This window comes from Melanaphis sacchari, unplaced genomic scaffold (assembly GCF_002803265.2).
Source record: "Melanaphis sacchari strain LSU unplaced genomic scaffold, SCAv2.0 Contig1_pilon_pilon, whole genome shotgun sequence".
Lineage (NCBI taxonomy): Eukaryota > Metazoa > Arthropoda > Insecta > Hemiptera > Aphididae > Melanaphis > Melanaphis sacchari.
In genome coordinates, this window is record NW_020270976.1 from 1,052,043 (window position 1) to 1,067,819 (window position 15,777).

General features: G+C 36.7%; 1 protein-coding gene across 6 annotated transcripts in view; it reads left to right on the forward strand.

Moving 5' to 3' along the window:
• LOC112593296 (facilitated trehalose transporter Tret1-like) overlaps positions 1-15,192 on the forward strand; it is a 51,579-nt gene extending 36,387 nt beyond the window's left edge. For 5 of the 6 annotated variants that reach the window (XM_025337671.1, XM_025337669.1, XM_025337672.1 and 2 more), the window contains 6 exons: positions 13,045-13,167; positions 13,240-13,363; positions 13,654-13,962; positions 14,039-14,280; positions 14,397-14,700; positions 14,813-15,192. In XM_025337671.1, coding sequence (XP_025193456.1) covers positions 13,045-13,167; positions 13,240-13,363; positions 13,654-13,962; positions 14,039-14,280; positions 14,397-14,700; positions 14,813-15,111 — 1,401 coding nt within the window. In that variant the 3' untranslated portion in view covers positions 15,112-15,192. Of the gene's footprint in view, positions 1-5,253; positions 5,535-13,044; positions 13,168-13,239; positions 13,364-13,653; positions 13,963-14,038; positions 14,281-14,396; positions 14,701-14,812 lie in introns of those variants that run through there. The other variant, XM_025337674.1, reaches the window with a different exon arrangement.
• Positions 15,193-15,777: the final 585 nt, after the last annotated feature.

Genomic DNA, 15,777 nt, shown 5'->3' on the forward strand with positions numbered 1-15,777 from the left:
TCGAGTGCTCGACTGCGTTCATATAAAAATCACTAGGAATAGCCACAACACCTACCCTAGAAAAACCCGCCCATACAACGTAGAACCGTATATATATATATATATATAAACATTATTATAACCATTCGATCAAGATTGGGTCCTCGCCGTAAATCGATCATAAAACACACCCGATTCAAGTGTTACATTTTACCCGTTTAATATATACACCGTAAGGTTCAATCGAACGCTGAGAGTTACACCCGTCTCCCGCTCGATCTCTTGGTAATGCAGATTCAACAAAAGCACGTATATATGAAGACAAGTCATCCGTGATGTGATGCGCGCGCGGTTTTAAAATGGACGCAGAAAAGTAGACGGTGGGTGGTAGGTAAAGATTGGCGCGAGCGATGGGTGAGGATGTTATGAAGTCGAACAAATGCGAAACGCGTGGCATGGAAGTAATAGGGGAAGGAGGAGGGGTTGAAATAATATTCGCGGTGACGGCGAAAGGGTAAAATAACCTCCACTGAGGAGGACGGGGTTATTTCATAGAGGGGTACGGTTGGGGTGGAAGTAGCCGTTAAGGGAGGTGGTAGATGTTTGGTTATCCGCGCACGCGTCCGCGAAATCGGCCCTGCAAACCGCGCCGACGACCCTCCAACTCCGCAGTGCATCTCACAGGACGCGTGGAGAGTGCACGCGATATCGCTGCTCCGGTTCGTTTTCGCGGCACGTGTAGAGATCTGAAAATTCGGTGACGGCAACGTGTCCGTCAACGCGTTTTATAATATTAATAATTGTTACAATAGTTCGCACAGGTCATATTATAATCGTCGGCTATACGAACGAGCTTAGACGGGCGGTGGCTCGGGAAAAATAGAAACCGTTTTTATTTTTCATTCGGCGTGAGACGCGTTGTTTGCGCATACAAAAGTCACTACTAACAGCGAAAGCTTCTACGGGCGTTAATAAAATATTACAACTCTAACAAGTAAGAAACATTGTCTATGTCTAGGTGGATATTATAAAATTAATGTTATATTCGAGCTCGGGACAACCATGGGTATTCGTTTCGGCTACAACCACGACGGCCTCATGTATGTATATGTGTCACTGCAGGGCGTATTCGTTAAATAACATCTAATCGTCGTAGGCGATATAGACTTATCCTCATGAAAAGGTTTTAGATCTACCGCAAACATTCCAATCGTTCAAGTGCGTGCGGCTTACTGTCGTTTTGTTGCGCATTACGCGCTCGGCGCCGTTTTCCAGTCGTAACGATGTACAGTTTTTCGACAGTATTACCACAAGCTTTATTATTATCGAGAGTGATAATGAAATGACAAAAATTAAGTGTATTTAAATCAGGTCAAGGATCGCGTCGGAGACGCATGATACACGTATATTGTGTTATAGTCGCTTTTATACATTTGGTATGTGCAAATCGAATGTGTCTATTGTGTAGGCTTTTTAAGGGCGACATTTTATTTCGCTGAGTTTGGTTCGGGTACGTTCGGTAATCGTCGTCAGCTAAGTCATATATTTATTGACCAAAAACAAGGAAAACTTTTTATTTTTTCTCCTATAATTTCACAACGGATTTACACGTAGTGTTACAAAACCCGATACCCGATTTTTAAACAATATTATCTGAGGATTTCGAGTGTAATGATTTAGGCTTTGGATTTCATAAACGGCCGTGAATTTTAATACTATATTTTTCAACCTACAATACTTACATAGTATGCAAAGTCGCTCTAATCTAGACACGCGATTTTTACGTGACATGCATTAATATGATATATTAGTTATGGATTATTTGGAAAAACATATTTTTTATCTTTAAAATACAATTGAAAACAAAATTAATTACGAAACGCTAAATGTTTTAGATCTTAATTTTTATTTCCGCCCGCCTGTATGGTGTGCAATTTTTTCAATTGTAACTACATCTATGAATTATTTAACGAATTGTGATATTTAAATTTCATCAACGTTTCGAATTTGTCTTACTATTACAGCGCGTCTCAAGTTTTTTCATTATACAAATCGGGTTCCCTTGACCACCAACGTACCCTGATCACGTCCAGATGATCGGAACAATTAACATTTTTATTGCTTCCTAGTTGGCCCACAGTATACTTCTTACTGAAGTCTGCACTCGCATAATGATAGTTCGTTATAATATCGGAAATTCGGCGAATAAACCTTCGGACACACTCATCCTGAATGTGAATCATTTGGGACAATCCTGACCACCGAGGCCGCCGTTTATTCACATTTATGCGGTGACTTTGATTTTGGAACCTGTGTCCGAGCGTCATTGAAATGTCAAAGATAGCTTCGCAACATAAATTTTGATAAACTCATTTTCGCGATTCCAGAATCTTGTTATGTTTAAACGGAGTATTTGAAACCGTAAAAAATCGAAACAAACGTTTTCTATTATTTTAAATTACAAAAGCTCCGTGCTTGTAACGCCTTGTACTAATACTACAACGTGCGTGTATCAAAACTAATGAACATCCGGATTGCCAATAGTAATATCGATCATAATTTCGTATGCCGTTTGCACATATTTTATTTTCGTTTTATTATCTTGTAAATTTTCCGGTCAATATTACGAAAGGTGCCGAGTCTCGATCATTACACCTTTCTTCCGAAAGTCTATATATATTTTTTTAATATCATACAATTATAAACACATTTATAATGTATATGGGCTGAACAATTGGCACAAACGACACACTGTATCACAACAGCTGAACAACAATAACCATAAATGTGTAAAAATAACCTAATAGTTGTTAACAATATTGAATAATAATTTTATGCTAGGCTCTCAAACAAATAATAAACACACAAGGAATACCTGTATAACTGTATGGATCGTATGTATCGTATTGTCGCCTTGAAATTTCTTTGAGTAGGTATATTTTAACACTATGAATAGCCAGTAATTTAGTGTCGCTAATGTCCTTACTGTGTATTTTTTAGGGAGTTACTCTTAGGCGATGACGATTCTCAACCGGATGCATTATGTATTATAATATGCGAGAAAAGTGGAATAAAATCCGACGAATTCGCGGCGCGAATAACCGAAAGGAAATATTTTGATAAATACCATTGCTTCCCCGTACTTCTCAATCGGACTATTTTTTTACTAAATGTTTTGCAAATATACGCCCGTGCGGAGTCCGCGATATTATTATTTCGTTTATCGTTTATCGATTGCATTGAATTTTCTAAGTTTTGGTACACGAAATATTGGGAATAAAAAGTTTTCCACATTTCGCACTCTGATACAATATAATAATTATATAATTTGTATATATACATATATAATCACTAAAAGTGTAAAACAATGGAATTTGTATTTCACCCATTTAATTACTTATATGAGCCTCAATCCTCAAAACTTTTATGAACACGATAATTAATCGTCGTGTATGCAAAAGGCGTGTTACACCCTCGGGACGCAAAAACGGTTTATAAAGTTAATATACCTGCCGGTCTCGTATTAAAATCCACCTATTTTATTCATGTATCTATATATATAATATACATGAATATAATATAAAAATTAAATATTGTTCGGGCTGTATACCGTTTACACTGTTTACAGTATACTATGTTCAGATTTTCTCGTGTTCCTCGCTGGCTTACAACGTCAGTAATGTGTAATTAAATCCGAGACGAAATTATAATATTGTAAATCGTATTCCAATACGTTTTACGATCGCTAACGATTTATTTTAAACGGTTTTTCAATATTATATATTATTATATAATTGACACCGTCTTTATAACCACTGTTCAACGTAAATAGGTTCATTTTTGTTAATTTTTTTTTTTCAAAACCAAACTACGCGTATATACGTGTAGACGTACTTTTTACTTTGTGGAAAATAAACTGATTCGTCGTTACATATCGTCGTTGAACACTGTTTTACATAATGCACCTCATGTTTCGAATAATATCCTCAATTTTCTAATTAAAAAAATATTGTAATTTAGTGCCCGTGTGTACAACTTTAAAAACCAACGCGTTGAAATAAATGGGATAAGTATACACTAGTAAATTATTGTTTCAATCGGTAATCGTTCGATATATTTCATCATACACAGTAGATATAGTGATGCAATTATTGTAATTTTCTATACTCACCAAATTGAAAAAAACTAATTTTACCTTACAATTTTTTCATGACGTTAATGTTTCCGGGAGTTATATTTTAAAATGAAATATTCCTTTTGTCTGACATGAAAATTTTAACTAGTTCTGACTAACCAAGTTAATTCGTTCCGAGTTAAGAAAAAATAGTCTTGATTTTAGTTATTTTGATGCCGCGACTAACACGAATTACATTTCGTATTATCATAATATTTTATTCAAGAATGTCAATAATATGAGTGATTAAGAAATTCGATTTTTTCCCCCGTCCTATCGCATTAGTTTTCGGTCGCTGAGTGTTAACCCGAGTCGGAGCTGCAGCTGCAGTAATTAATTATTTTATTATACACAAAAAACCATTAAAAATAAATTTTATACGGCGTCGTTGATGTCGTGTTCAGTATAACTTTGTGCTTAACCACAGTGCTTTATACGCACATATACATAAGTCACGAACACCCTTGGTCCCCCCGAGCTCGTAAAATGTCTCGAATCCTCGAGTCGCACACTGTCGGCGTGAACATGTAATATTAATAACAATAATAATAATAATAATAATCATAATAACAACGACGACGACAACAACAACAGGTACAGGCGATTTCGGCCGCTTCTATAGGGGAATATCATAATAGCCGGAATAACATACCGGAAGCGGGCCTAGCTCTCCGGCGGCGTCGGCGGCGGCTGCGGCGCCGGCAGCGGTTTTCGTTTCGTATCCACCGGGAAGAGGATACGTATCGTACAGTATTGTCGCATGTCGGAGAAAGGTCGCATCCGACGCATCACCACTACGGCGGGCGAACGGCGGCGGTGTCGGCGGTGATGGTGACGGTGCTCCTCGGTCCGCGGCCGCGGTGGTGGCGGCGTTCTGGAGGTCACGTCGTGAAGGCGGCAGAGGCGGCGGCGGAAGAGTCCGCGGCGTCGAGGGCAACAGCGGCGGAGGAGTCCGCGGCGGCGAAGGCGGCCGCTGCGGCGGCGGTCGCTGCTCACGGTGGCGGCGGGTGGCGGACGTTGACGGCACCGCGGCGCCCACCATTGACGCTCACGGCAGCGCGCCGCACGCACGCCACCTGATCACGCGCCAAACGCGAAGACGACAACCACACGCTCGCACGCTGTCGTCAGCTTCGACTCGACCGTCACCTGTTACATCGCCGCCGATACCGCTTCACCGGCACCGTCTTCGTCGTCTTCGTCGTCGCTGCTCAACAACAACGACCGCCGCCGCCGGTACCGCGCGCCCGACGTCTGCACCAGCACACCGCCGACCCCGAGACGCGCCGAAACCATGGTTTTGCTCAGGACCGACACCCATCGGCACATACGGGTGGTCAGACAGGAAAACCAGGCCAAGTCGAAATTAAACGCTTCGCAGGTATACCGCGCGGCAGCGTGACAATAACGATAATAATTACGATTGTGTTAGAGTTGTTAGAACGTCTCGATTGACCCCGGGGCCGGGGTGCACGGGAGGGTTGAACGCGGCGTTTGATGGTAGGTGCCCATGCCCGTCCTAAACGCGGTCGCCCCATATCCCGCGGTGTCTTGTGCCGATCCCGAGTGCCTTTAATCGGTATATCGATGTCTCGTATACGCGCACATTGTTCTGTCGTCCGCGACAGTTCTTAAATCATCGTAAACATTAATGATCAGGAGGAGGGTGTTTGGAGCGGGTGGCGAGCAACAACACTCGCGAGCCCTTGCACGCCACTCTTATAACTAAACTTTAAAACGGGGGCTGATTGGCTTAACGTTATTGGTCGTATTCGAGATATACTTCGTTGTCTTAAAATAATCAAATAGATACTCCTCGCGTACACGTGAAAACAGATTTACTAACGTGGTTTACTGTGATAAATGAAATAAATAATATACTATGGAATATATTGTGAAATTCGTGGTATTATGTATATGTGTACAGTTCAAAAATTTGAAGTGTTAAGGTCCTTTGACACATCACTGATATATTTTCCTACAGGTATAACGGACGTTTTTTCAACTAAAGTTATCATAATTGTTTTGTTCGAATTAAGGCGTTAGGTGTAGACGTCTTTCAAATTTTCGAATAATGAAAAAACCGTATCGTTTTAAGTAGAGTTATACCCGCAGACAGTCGGGTTTTACCACATTTTTCGTTACTTAAGTTTTATTGATGTGGGTAGTTGGTGTCTCGCCTTGCAGATTCGTCGTTTGCGGTTCCATACAATTCAAAAATCCGAAAACCGAAAAAAAATCACATCACTTCACCATTAAAAAATAATTACTGTTTGTTCTGGTTTGAAAAGACGTCGAATGTAGCAGATAGAAAATGGTATTTTTAAAAACACCAGATGTCGGTATCGTCGTTGGCACGCAATTTTTGTTTGTATTATATAAAATAAAAACAACGTTTCGTTGTTTTTTTTGTTGCTATTTAGATCGATTTAGGTGTATTTTTCTGGCATTTCGAACTCAAATAAATAGAAAACGCGTAAGCATGTCCAGCCCTCTACTCTTGATGAGATTTTATTACAATATTGCGTTTTATAGTAGCCGAATCGTATAGTTTTTATTTTCTGGAAACTCACTACATCGACTCGAAATTTATCGACCTTATAGCTCACATATTAATGTCTAATTTCTAATGTCTACCCACCCATGTAACGATATATTGTTGTTTTTCTGTGCAATCGAACGATTCCGTTGAACTCGTGTCTACACCTATACGTACATCATACTAAAATATAAATATGTTTGTACGCCGACAATATCAATAAAATATGTAACATATTATACAGGGCGTTTATTATCGTTTCCGTTCTAAGTTTTGAGACTCGATTCGTTTAACCATTTTACGTTCGTCGTTTTATTATTATTGTTTATAATCATTACACGAAGCAGACTGTACAATAGATCGGTATGCGTATAGCTAGTGGATAACACGTTATACGACTTATACGTATAGATTTGGAGAGTGATTATTAACAGTAATTATTATTATTACTATTACTATTATTATTTATAACTATTGAGAATAGAGTGTTTTTTACGTGTTTCCATACGCAAAACCTACCTATACATATTAATATTATGCAATGGTATCCAAACGTGTTTTAGTCGAAAACTGGCCCCATCCCTGCCGCTCCGAGTAAAAACAACTATACAATAATAAAAATGTACCTATATTCAGTATAATATTCTATAATATAATATGTCTGGTGTGTATGATACGTTAGTACGCATTTTATGATACAAGATAATAATAACAGTTTTATAACAAACAACAATATAATAATAATCGCTAACTAGACCTAAAACCTATGCGTGCAATGTCTAAAATAATGAATCGTACGCGTTATTCGCAGGTACATGACTGAAAAACGAGTCTCGGAAAATATTTCGCGATTTTATGGGTGCGATAGTGATGACGACTAACTGTAGGCAACATTATTATAACTTATAACATAATATTATAACAACGTACGCGCGGCTATGAAATTTGAGCTCGGTCGCCAGCTCGCAGATTAAACGCGTTTATTCCGGTTATGCGAACGAATTTCGTCGCCTCCGGATTATTAGACGATATTATACATAGTACAATATTATTATGTCCGGCCGAAAGGTTGAAACTGCAATTATTATTACTATCCTTAATGGTGTTGTGTGGACTATCTATAATAACTGCGATTTATATCATAACAACATTTTTAATTATAAAAAAGTATTGTCGTTAATAATTTAGTTTAGAATTTAAAAATGGAAAATTATTTTTTCAAAAATTTTGGAAAAAAAGCGAATACAAAAAATCACAATTCATCGTAATATAGACGTACTATAGTTGATAGGTATATTAATAATGATTACAGACAAAAACATTTTCAAATAAATAGAAGGCAAAGTCGTAAACGTTTTTAATGATATTATGCTTAATTATGTCTCATGCGATTTGGAAAATATTAGACCAAAAATATCTTAACTACGTGGTCGTTATACAATAAAATAAAATTTATAATATATATTATTATCGTTAATAAATTGACAAAAACAAATATATTTTTGCTACGTAATATATTGTTTTAGAGTAGGAAAATTTATACTTTGTATTGGCGGAATACTTATAACGTAAACTTTAAATTTTATTAAATTTTCGGATAGGCCGCAGTTAGTGCTATAGGACAGCAACCACAACAAACGTGTATGATATATGTATCGGAAATTTTAAAGCTCTTCGCCGCGGGTCCTATAAATGTACGAACTACGATTTTCTCCGTACTAGTTCGCATACTTACAACTTATATGTATATGTGTATATATATAAATAGCGTGTATAATACAGCCAACGTGTGTGCTATACTAAAATATATATTATATTCGTATCTCTGCCCCCTCGTCGGTTTCGTACTGTTGTTTTCGACGCTGTGCAGGGGATCGTGTAAAATATATTTACGCGATTCGTAATGCGCTTTCCCGCAGCAGTGTGACCGAATAACGGCGGTGGGTTTACTCAGCTGGTAGAGGGTGAGTTCATACCTTTTTTGGTCGATGCCGGTACACCCTGCAGCGTGCGCGACGCGTATCCCGCGGTCGCGTGAAAACGGAACTGTCGGCAGTATAGGTACCGATCAGGGCGATGAAGAGTTATTCCCGAGGAAATTTTCCGTTTTTTTTTCAATTCAAAATCATACATCATTTGCCGTAGAGATTAATATAAGTCTGAAGTAAAGTGTAGATTATTAAGATATAGATAGGTATTTGAATTTAATGTTGCCCAAAGTTAGTTACCTGTCTCTACATAATATAATACGATTCATTCATTCAGTTTTTTTTATTTTTTTTATCACGTATCGTATGTTTAAAATGTCGGACGTGTCGCATGAAAAACAGAGACAAAGCCGAATCTAACTACTTTGTTATGTGCTGTTTATTTTTAAAATTGTTAACCGAGTTAAATTTAATAACCGCGTCGAGCTAGACTCAATAACAAGTACCTAGTTAAAGTAGTGTTGATGGACCAAGATACGCGACGTGATGTCAAATAGGTACCTATAGTGTACACTCATAATGTAATATGGAAATAATTTAAAATTTATAATCGTATCGCTCGAATAAGTATTGTTTTTTTAACGATTCAAATCGATCATTCGAAAAATTGAACCGTCTCCAATACGCTTCATCCCTCTCAAATTTCCACCCTACCACACTGTTTTTCGATCAGTTTTTTTATGAATATTCACTATACGTTAGACAACAACTACCTACCTATATGTTGCGGAAATTTGACCGATTTAATTATTCTATTGTGACAGCGTCGCACTAGTTCAAACTTATATTTTAGCTAATACCTACCTGTGTACGAGTTTATAATATAAAATATGTGTCTTATATACTATATGCGCGTTATGTTTGCGATACTATTTTTCACCCGTCGTTATTCGTTTCGTTCGCAATCAGTATTGTTCCGGTAAAAACAAAAAAAAAACGGATTCCCGACGCCCACAATTTTTATTATATAAACAATAATGACATACGAAAAACTCTCTTCTATAACGAACAAAATATTATAAACAATTGTCTAACGAATGTCTCTAAAGTCTCGGCTATACCTCGTCACACATCGCAATCGCAATATTATTATAGTCGGACACGGCCGAGCGTGGACGGAGTGAATTTGATTTTCATGTGTTTACACCTTTGTGGATACGTTCTATAATGTTCAAGTATGACGTCTTCGGTGGATTTTGCGCGTCCGTTTCATTATATCGTAAATTCTACAATATCCATTATTACAATAATGGACGCCCCCAAGTCCGAAACGACGTATTAGTTCGTCATTCGGTTCTTTTCATCACCGCCGCTGACCATCACAATAACAATTCAATGCCAGCAAAACTATATGTGTACCTGTTATGAATTGTAATATATTTATTTATAACACCTGAAGCTTCCATACATTTGAACCGTATTTCGCAGAGGCTCGAGATCCAAATGAGCATTTTTCTTTACGTTTTTTTTTTTATTTTACGATTCGTTATATTTATTATTTCGTAGTCGCCATCGTACGCATCGAGGTCGATAAATCCTCTCGGTGTGCATACGCTATCGATCGAATTGTTAATTATTATTAATTAATTAACGCGTTCATCATCATAACCCAACGATTGAGATATATATTACAATTACATGCACGCGCACGACCGAATATATCGTCATGATCTATCTTCAATAAAAGTCGTTTTGGCATCGTCGAGACCTTCAGAGGAGACGTGTCGAAGGGCGGTTTAGGAATCACAGTTGAATACAATTGGTTTCAATAACGTCCTATGTAGAATAATATATATTATGTGTTTAAATTAAATGTAGGTACATCGTACGTACTCTTTAGCCAAAAGAGTATACGTTATGAATGCCAACCGCAATAATACACCCACCTACAGGTACGACATAATATTATGTTATGTAAGTATTATAGACTTAGAGTGGACGTCAACAATGCAAAAACAAACTTTGATGAAAGGGAAAATTTAATTAATGTATAGGTCCACGCGTGCATAAGTGTGAGACTAATGAAAATATTATCGTATCGGTTTCATTCGTCGAAAACAATATAGTATTATATTTTAGGAGCAGGTATACATATAGTTATCCTTCTGGCCATCATTAACACTCAACGAAAACAAACATAATCGGCGGCTTAATGTCAAAATCTCCATATGGGTGTTTCAGTAAAACATTTGATATAGGTATCATTATAATATGCGTATGGCTATTCTTCTACATTCTGTGTTCGTTTCACGCCGAGTAAATGTAAAGAGGCGAATATCTTTACTGTATGCACATGAACAACAACAAAGTTTGATTTATCATTAAATAGACTTCGATTTCGATTTTTTCGATTTTTGAATAAACATCAATATGCTTTTAATATAATCCAGGCGTACGTAGAACTTATATTTTGGTATACGAATGTTTATGTTTTAATTTTAAAATAACAACTGATCCACGGCTCATTCGAAAAAGATAATCTCTCTCTCTTTCTCTCTCTCTTTATATGTATATATATTTATATATATATGAATACAATAAAAAATAATATTATATTACTTTATAAGCTCGTATAGCGGAAAAAAATAAAAACGATCGTTTCGACGGTATAGGTATAATATTATACAAGAGATGAGTAAAATTCTTTATTGACGGTCGAAGATCATAAACATTTTTATGTCGGTAAAGAATTTAATAAGTATAACGCGCCTTGTATAAAGTAACATGGTATTAAACCATATCGCACGCGTTTTGAATAACTTGCCATTGTATTATTTTATTTTAACGAATTAATTAAAACGTTTTAAGAGTATCCTTTTATTCATATTTTCCAACTAGCTATACCTATATAATTCTATATGCTCGTGTACGGTAGATTTTTTGCGCCTAAAACTAAAAGAACAATTCGTGTTTTGACTCGAAGCCAATACCGAGGCCAGTATAATACGACTTTAATAATACTATTCTAACGATACGTTTTATCTGACACCTATTGTTGAGAGTCTCCCGAGCACACTCGATTCGGTGATCTGCCATGATCACGAATTCAGAGGGCTAACACGCGTGGAACTCCTGCTCTGTAGCCGTACACTTTTACGATTATTGCAGTACCTAATAACTGCAAGGCCGTCCATCGTAAATTCCATAGTGTTTTGAGCTTCCGGCACCCGGATTGGTCTGGCCATTATTATTATAGAATATATACGAAGCACTTTAATGTCATATAGTGTTTTCCGCTCTTCAAATCAAAGTCCGATTGTCTTGCGCTGGCTAGTGAAAGACGCGAGGTTATATTATTACAGACATAGCGACAACAATAATACATGAATCCTAATAGTCCGAGAGATCCAGAACATCGGCCAAGACCTCGAAATATCAGCTAAGTCAGACCCGTCGTTGTTCACGAACACCCAACTAATTCGCCATTAAAACGCCGCGATTTGGTCCGTTCTATTTTCTATGTATGCCTACACAAAAGACTGTAATAAGCACGCCCCATTCGACTATCATCGAAAACACATTCTAAGAATACACCATTATATCATATTATTTGATTATCATTCGTTTGATAATAAGATTTTATATTTTTCGTATACCTGTCATTTTATATTATGTTTTAATATATATATGTGTGTGTATGTGCGTGTGTGTGTGTGTGTGTATAATTCATCAGTAAAAAAGCTTCGAAACGTATTTTGTATAACGAAATCTGCAAGCAGTGCTATCGCTATAGCCAGCAGCTAGAGCTCTATATTTGCAACGAATATTTTCATCCACCACACAATAACCTTGTCTATCGACGTTTTACTATTTAAAACGATACGTAATCTACACGTATTGTAAAAATAAACGTTACATTATTTGTGTACGTTTATTATTTTTTTTTTTTTTTTTTATGTATACTTGAACGTTTTTGTACTTGAAAATATACACAGGTATATAATAATATATAATCATTGAATTCACAACGAGAGATAATATAGTTATGTGATTTAGTGCAAATGAAAATAATACGTACCTACTTAAAAATATGATTGAAAATATCCAGAGTTAATCCATTACGATTGATAATTTATCGATGATAAAGTATATTGTCATTGGGGATGTGGGAAGGGGACGCCCGTATTTATTTGAGAAAGGACTAAATAGTAAATAACGGCTAGACATATTTGCATATTACAAAATGTTTGGAAAACTGATAAAACGAAATACAAACATATTTGCACGATGTGTTTATGATTTTTAGAGCTTATAGTAGGCATAGTAATTTTTAGTCATTCGTTTGACGTAGTTTTATGCCTTATAACAAATTCAATATTTTTGACTTGGTCTAACTTGTAAATATTACTCGTTTGTTCATACAGATCCTTGCTTCGTTAACAGTATCATTATGCTCAATGGTAGTTGGATTCGCGTCCGCCTACACATCACCAGCCTTACCGTCTATGAACAGACCGGGCAGTCCGCTGACTGTATCCGAAGAAGAAGTAAGTACCCATTTTCGTCGATATCTGAAATGCGTGTTACTAATATATTAATTGCTCAAATTTGTATTACAGGGTTCATGGATCGGCAGTCTTATGCCACTGGCAGCACTAATCGGTGGCATGGCCGGCGGGCCCCTTATCGAATCCATCGGTAGAAAAACCACGATACTTGCTACCGGGATACCTTTTATTATTTGTAAGTAAACACTAAACAGTAATAAACTCTGCTTAAATTCGATAATCGAAAAAATTTATTTCGTAATGAATATGGTATTTAGGTCTAGGTCTAGTACCTACTTGTGTTTTTTTTTTTTTTTTTTCATCAGTATTAACCTAGTTTTTGATTTATGTGCATATTACTAATGCACATCTTAATCTGTGTACTTGTCAATTTCCTCTTTATTATACAATATAAAACAAATATCTTATTTAATACTCCCATCTTATAGTAATGTTAACGTTTATTGAATTTTTTTTTATTTTCAGCCTTTATTCTGATAGCGATGGCTGTTAACGTGCAAATGGTAATGGCTGGTCGGGCTATAGCCGGATTTTGTGTAGGAGTGGCTTCATTAGGTCTTCCCGTATACTTAGGAGAAACAGTACAACCTCAAGTCAGGGGAACGTTGGGTCTTTTGCCCACCACCCTCGGCAACAGCGGAATTTTGTTGTGTTTTATTGCTGGCAAATACCTTAATTGGCAGATGCTTGCTATCCTCGGTGCTTGTATCCCTATACCGTTTTTGGTGTGCATGTTCCTCATCCCCGAAACCCCGCAATGGTACATAAGCAGAAGTAAGTTATTCTAAATGTGATTTTTCTTAAACTAAAATCGTATACTTAAATAACCTTGTTCTATTTGTGTGTACAGACAAAAGCAAGAAAGCGAAGAAAGCTCTTCAGTGGCTGCGGGGAAAGGACGCGGACGTAACACAAGAATTCAGTGAGATCGAAAAAGCTAATCACATGGGCAAAAACGAAGAAATGCCCGGATATCTAAGTTTATTCTCCAAGATGTACTCGAAACCCTTGCTTATATCTATGGGACTCATGTTGTTCCAACAGCTTAGCGGAATCAATGCTGTCATTTTTTACACCGTCAAAATTTTTAAGGTAAATATTATATAAATATTTTGACATTTAATTCGTTATGAAAAAAATTAAAGAAAGATTTTAATTTATCACGTCCAAAAAAATGTTGACTAATTGTTTTTATTGTTATTATTTAGGAAGCGGGAAGCACCATCGACGAAAACTTATGCACCATCATTGTGGGTATCGTCAATTTCATGTCTACTTTCATTGCAACCGGTCTCATCGACAAGCTCGGTCGCAAGATCTTACTATACGCGTCCAGCGCTACGATGGCGATCACGCTCATTACTCTCGGAACATTTTTCAACTACAAAAACAGTGGTTACGACGTGTCTCAGTACGGATGGTTGCCTTTGGTCAGTTTCGTATTTTTCATCATCGGGTTTGCTATTGGCTTCGGGCCAATTCCATGGCTGATGATGGGTGAAATTTTGCCAGGTAAATATGAAAAATTAATAATAATAACTCGATGAAGCATGAACGCGATATTATATTATAATGTTTATGTGTATATAATGATCTAACCAATCAAACCATGTTCTAATTTTAGCCAAAATCCGGGGCACTGCTGCTTCATTGGCAACGGCTTTCAACTGGGCTTGCACATTCGTAGTCACCAAGACGTTCTCCGACTTATTGCGGGTCTTCGGCACAGACGGCACCTTTTGGATGTTTGGAGGCATATGTCTGATGGGTCTGGTATTCATCATATTTTGCGTACCCGAGACCCAGGGCAAGAGTCTCGAGGACATCGAACGCAACTTGACCGGAGTAGGCAAAGGCCCGGTCAGACAAGTGAGAAGGATGAGCTCGATAGCGCATCTAAAACCACTTCCGATGGCCATCTAAACGACAGGAAAAATTATAACATTTTATTATGTATTAACTATGTAAGAAAATCGGCGTATATATATATATATATTATAATAATAATAATATTATACATCAATTTTTCTTCGGAACATTCTCGGAAATTACAAAATATAAAATCCGCAAGCTTATTATTCATACGCGTACCTCTTTTATTAATATTTTACAATAAAAATTACATTTTTATCATTATAACTTTTTAACTTTATAATATGTAAATATGCATAGACCATTTTAAAAACGCGTTAGACTACACTGTTCTAAAGTGTTATTATATAATGGTGCTAAAATATTTTGGACAATAATTAACTAAATAAAAATGACTTTTTTTTAAATTTATATAATATACATATATAAACATCAAAAAATACGATTACAAAAATAATATTGACGAAGACCGTCTTTTTGCGTTTCCACATTCCGGAGAGTAGGTGAAGTTCCAATTTTTTTATATTAAATTATTATTCGTGCTGTGATAGTGACAGAGCATCCCCTCCCTCTTGCAGTTATATAATAATGTTTACACCACGATACACGTTTATAATATATTTATCTATAGATCAAATACCGATTTTTTACAATCGAGTCAATCCCTCCTCACAAACCCTTCAAGTTTTTTATTAATTGACTTAAGAATTTAATAGT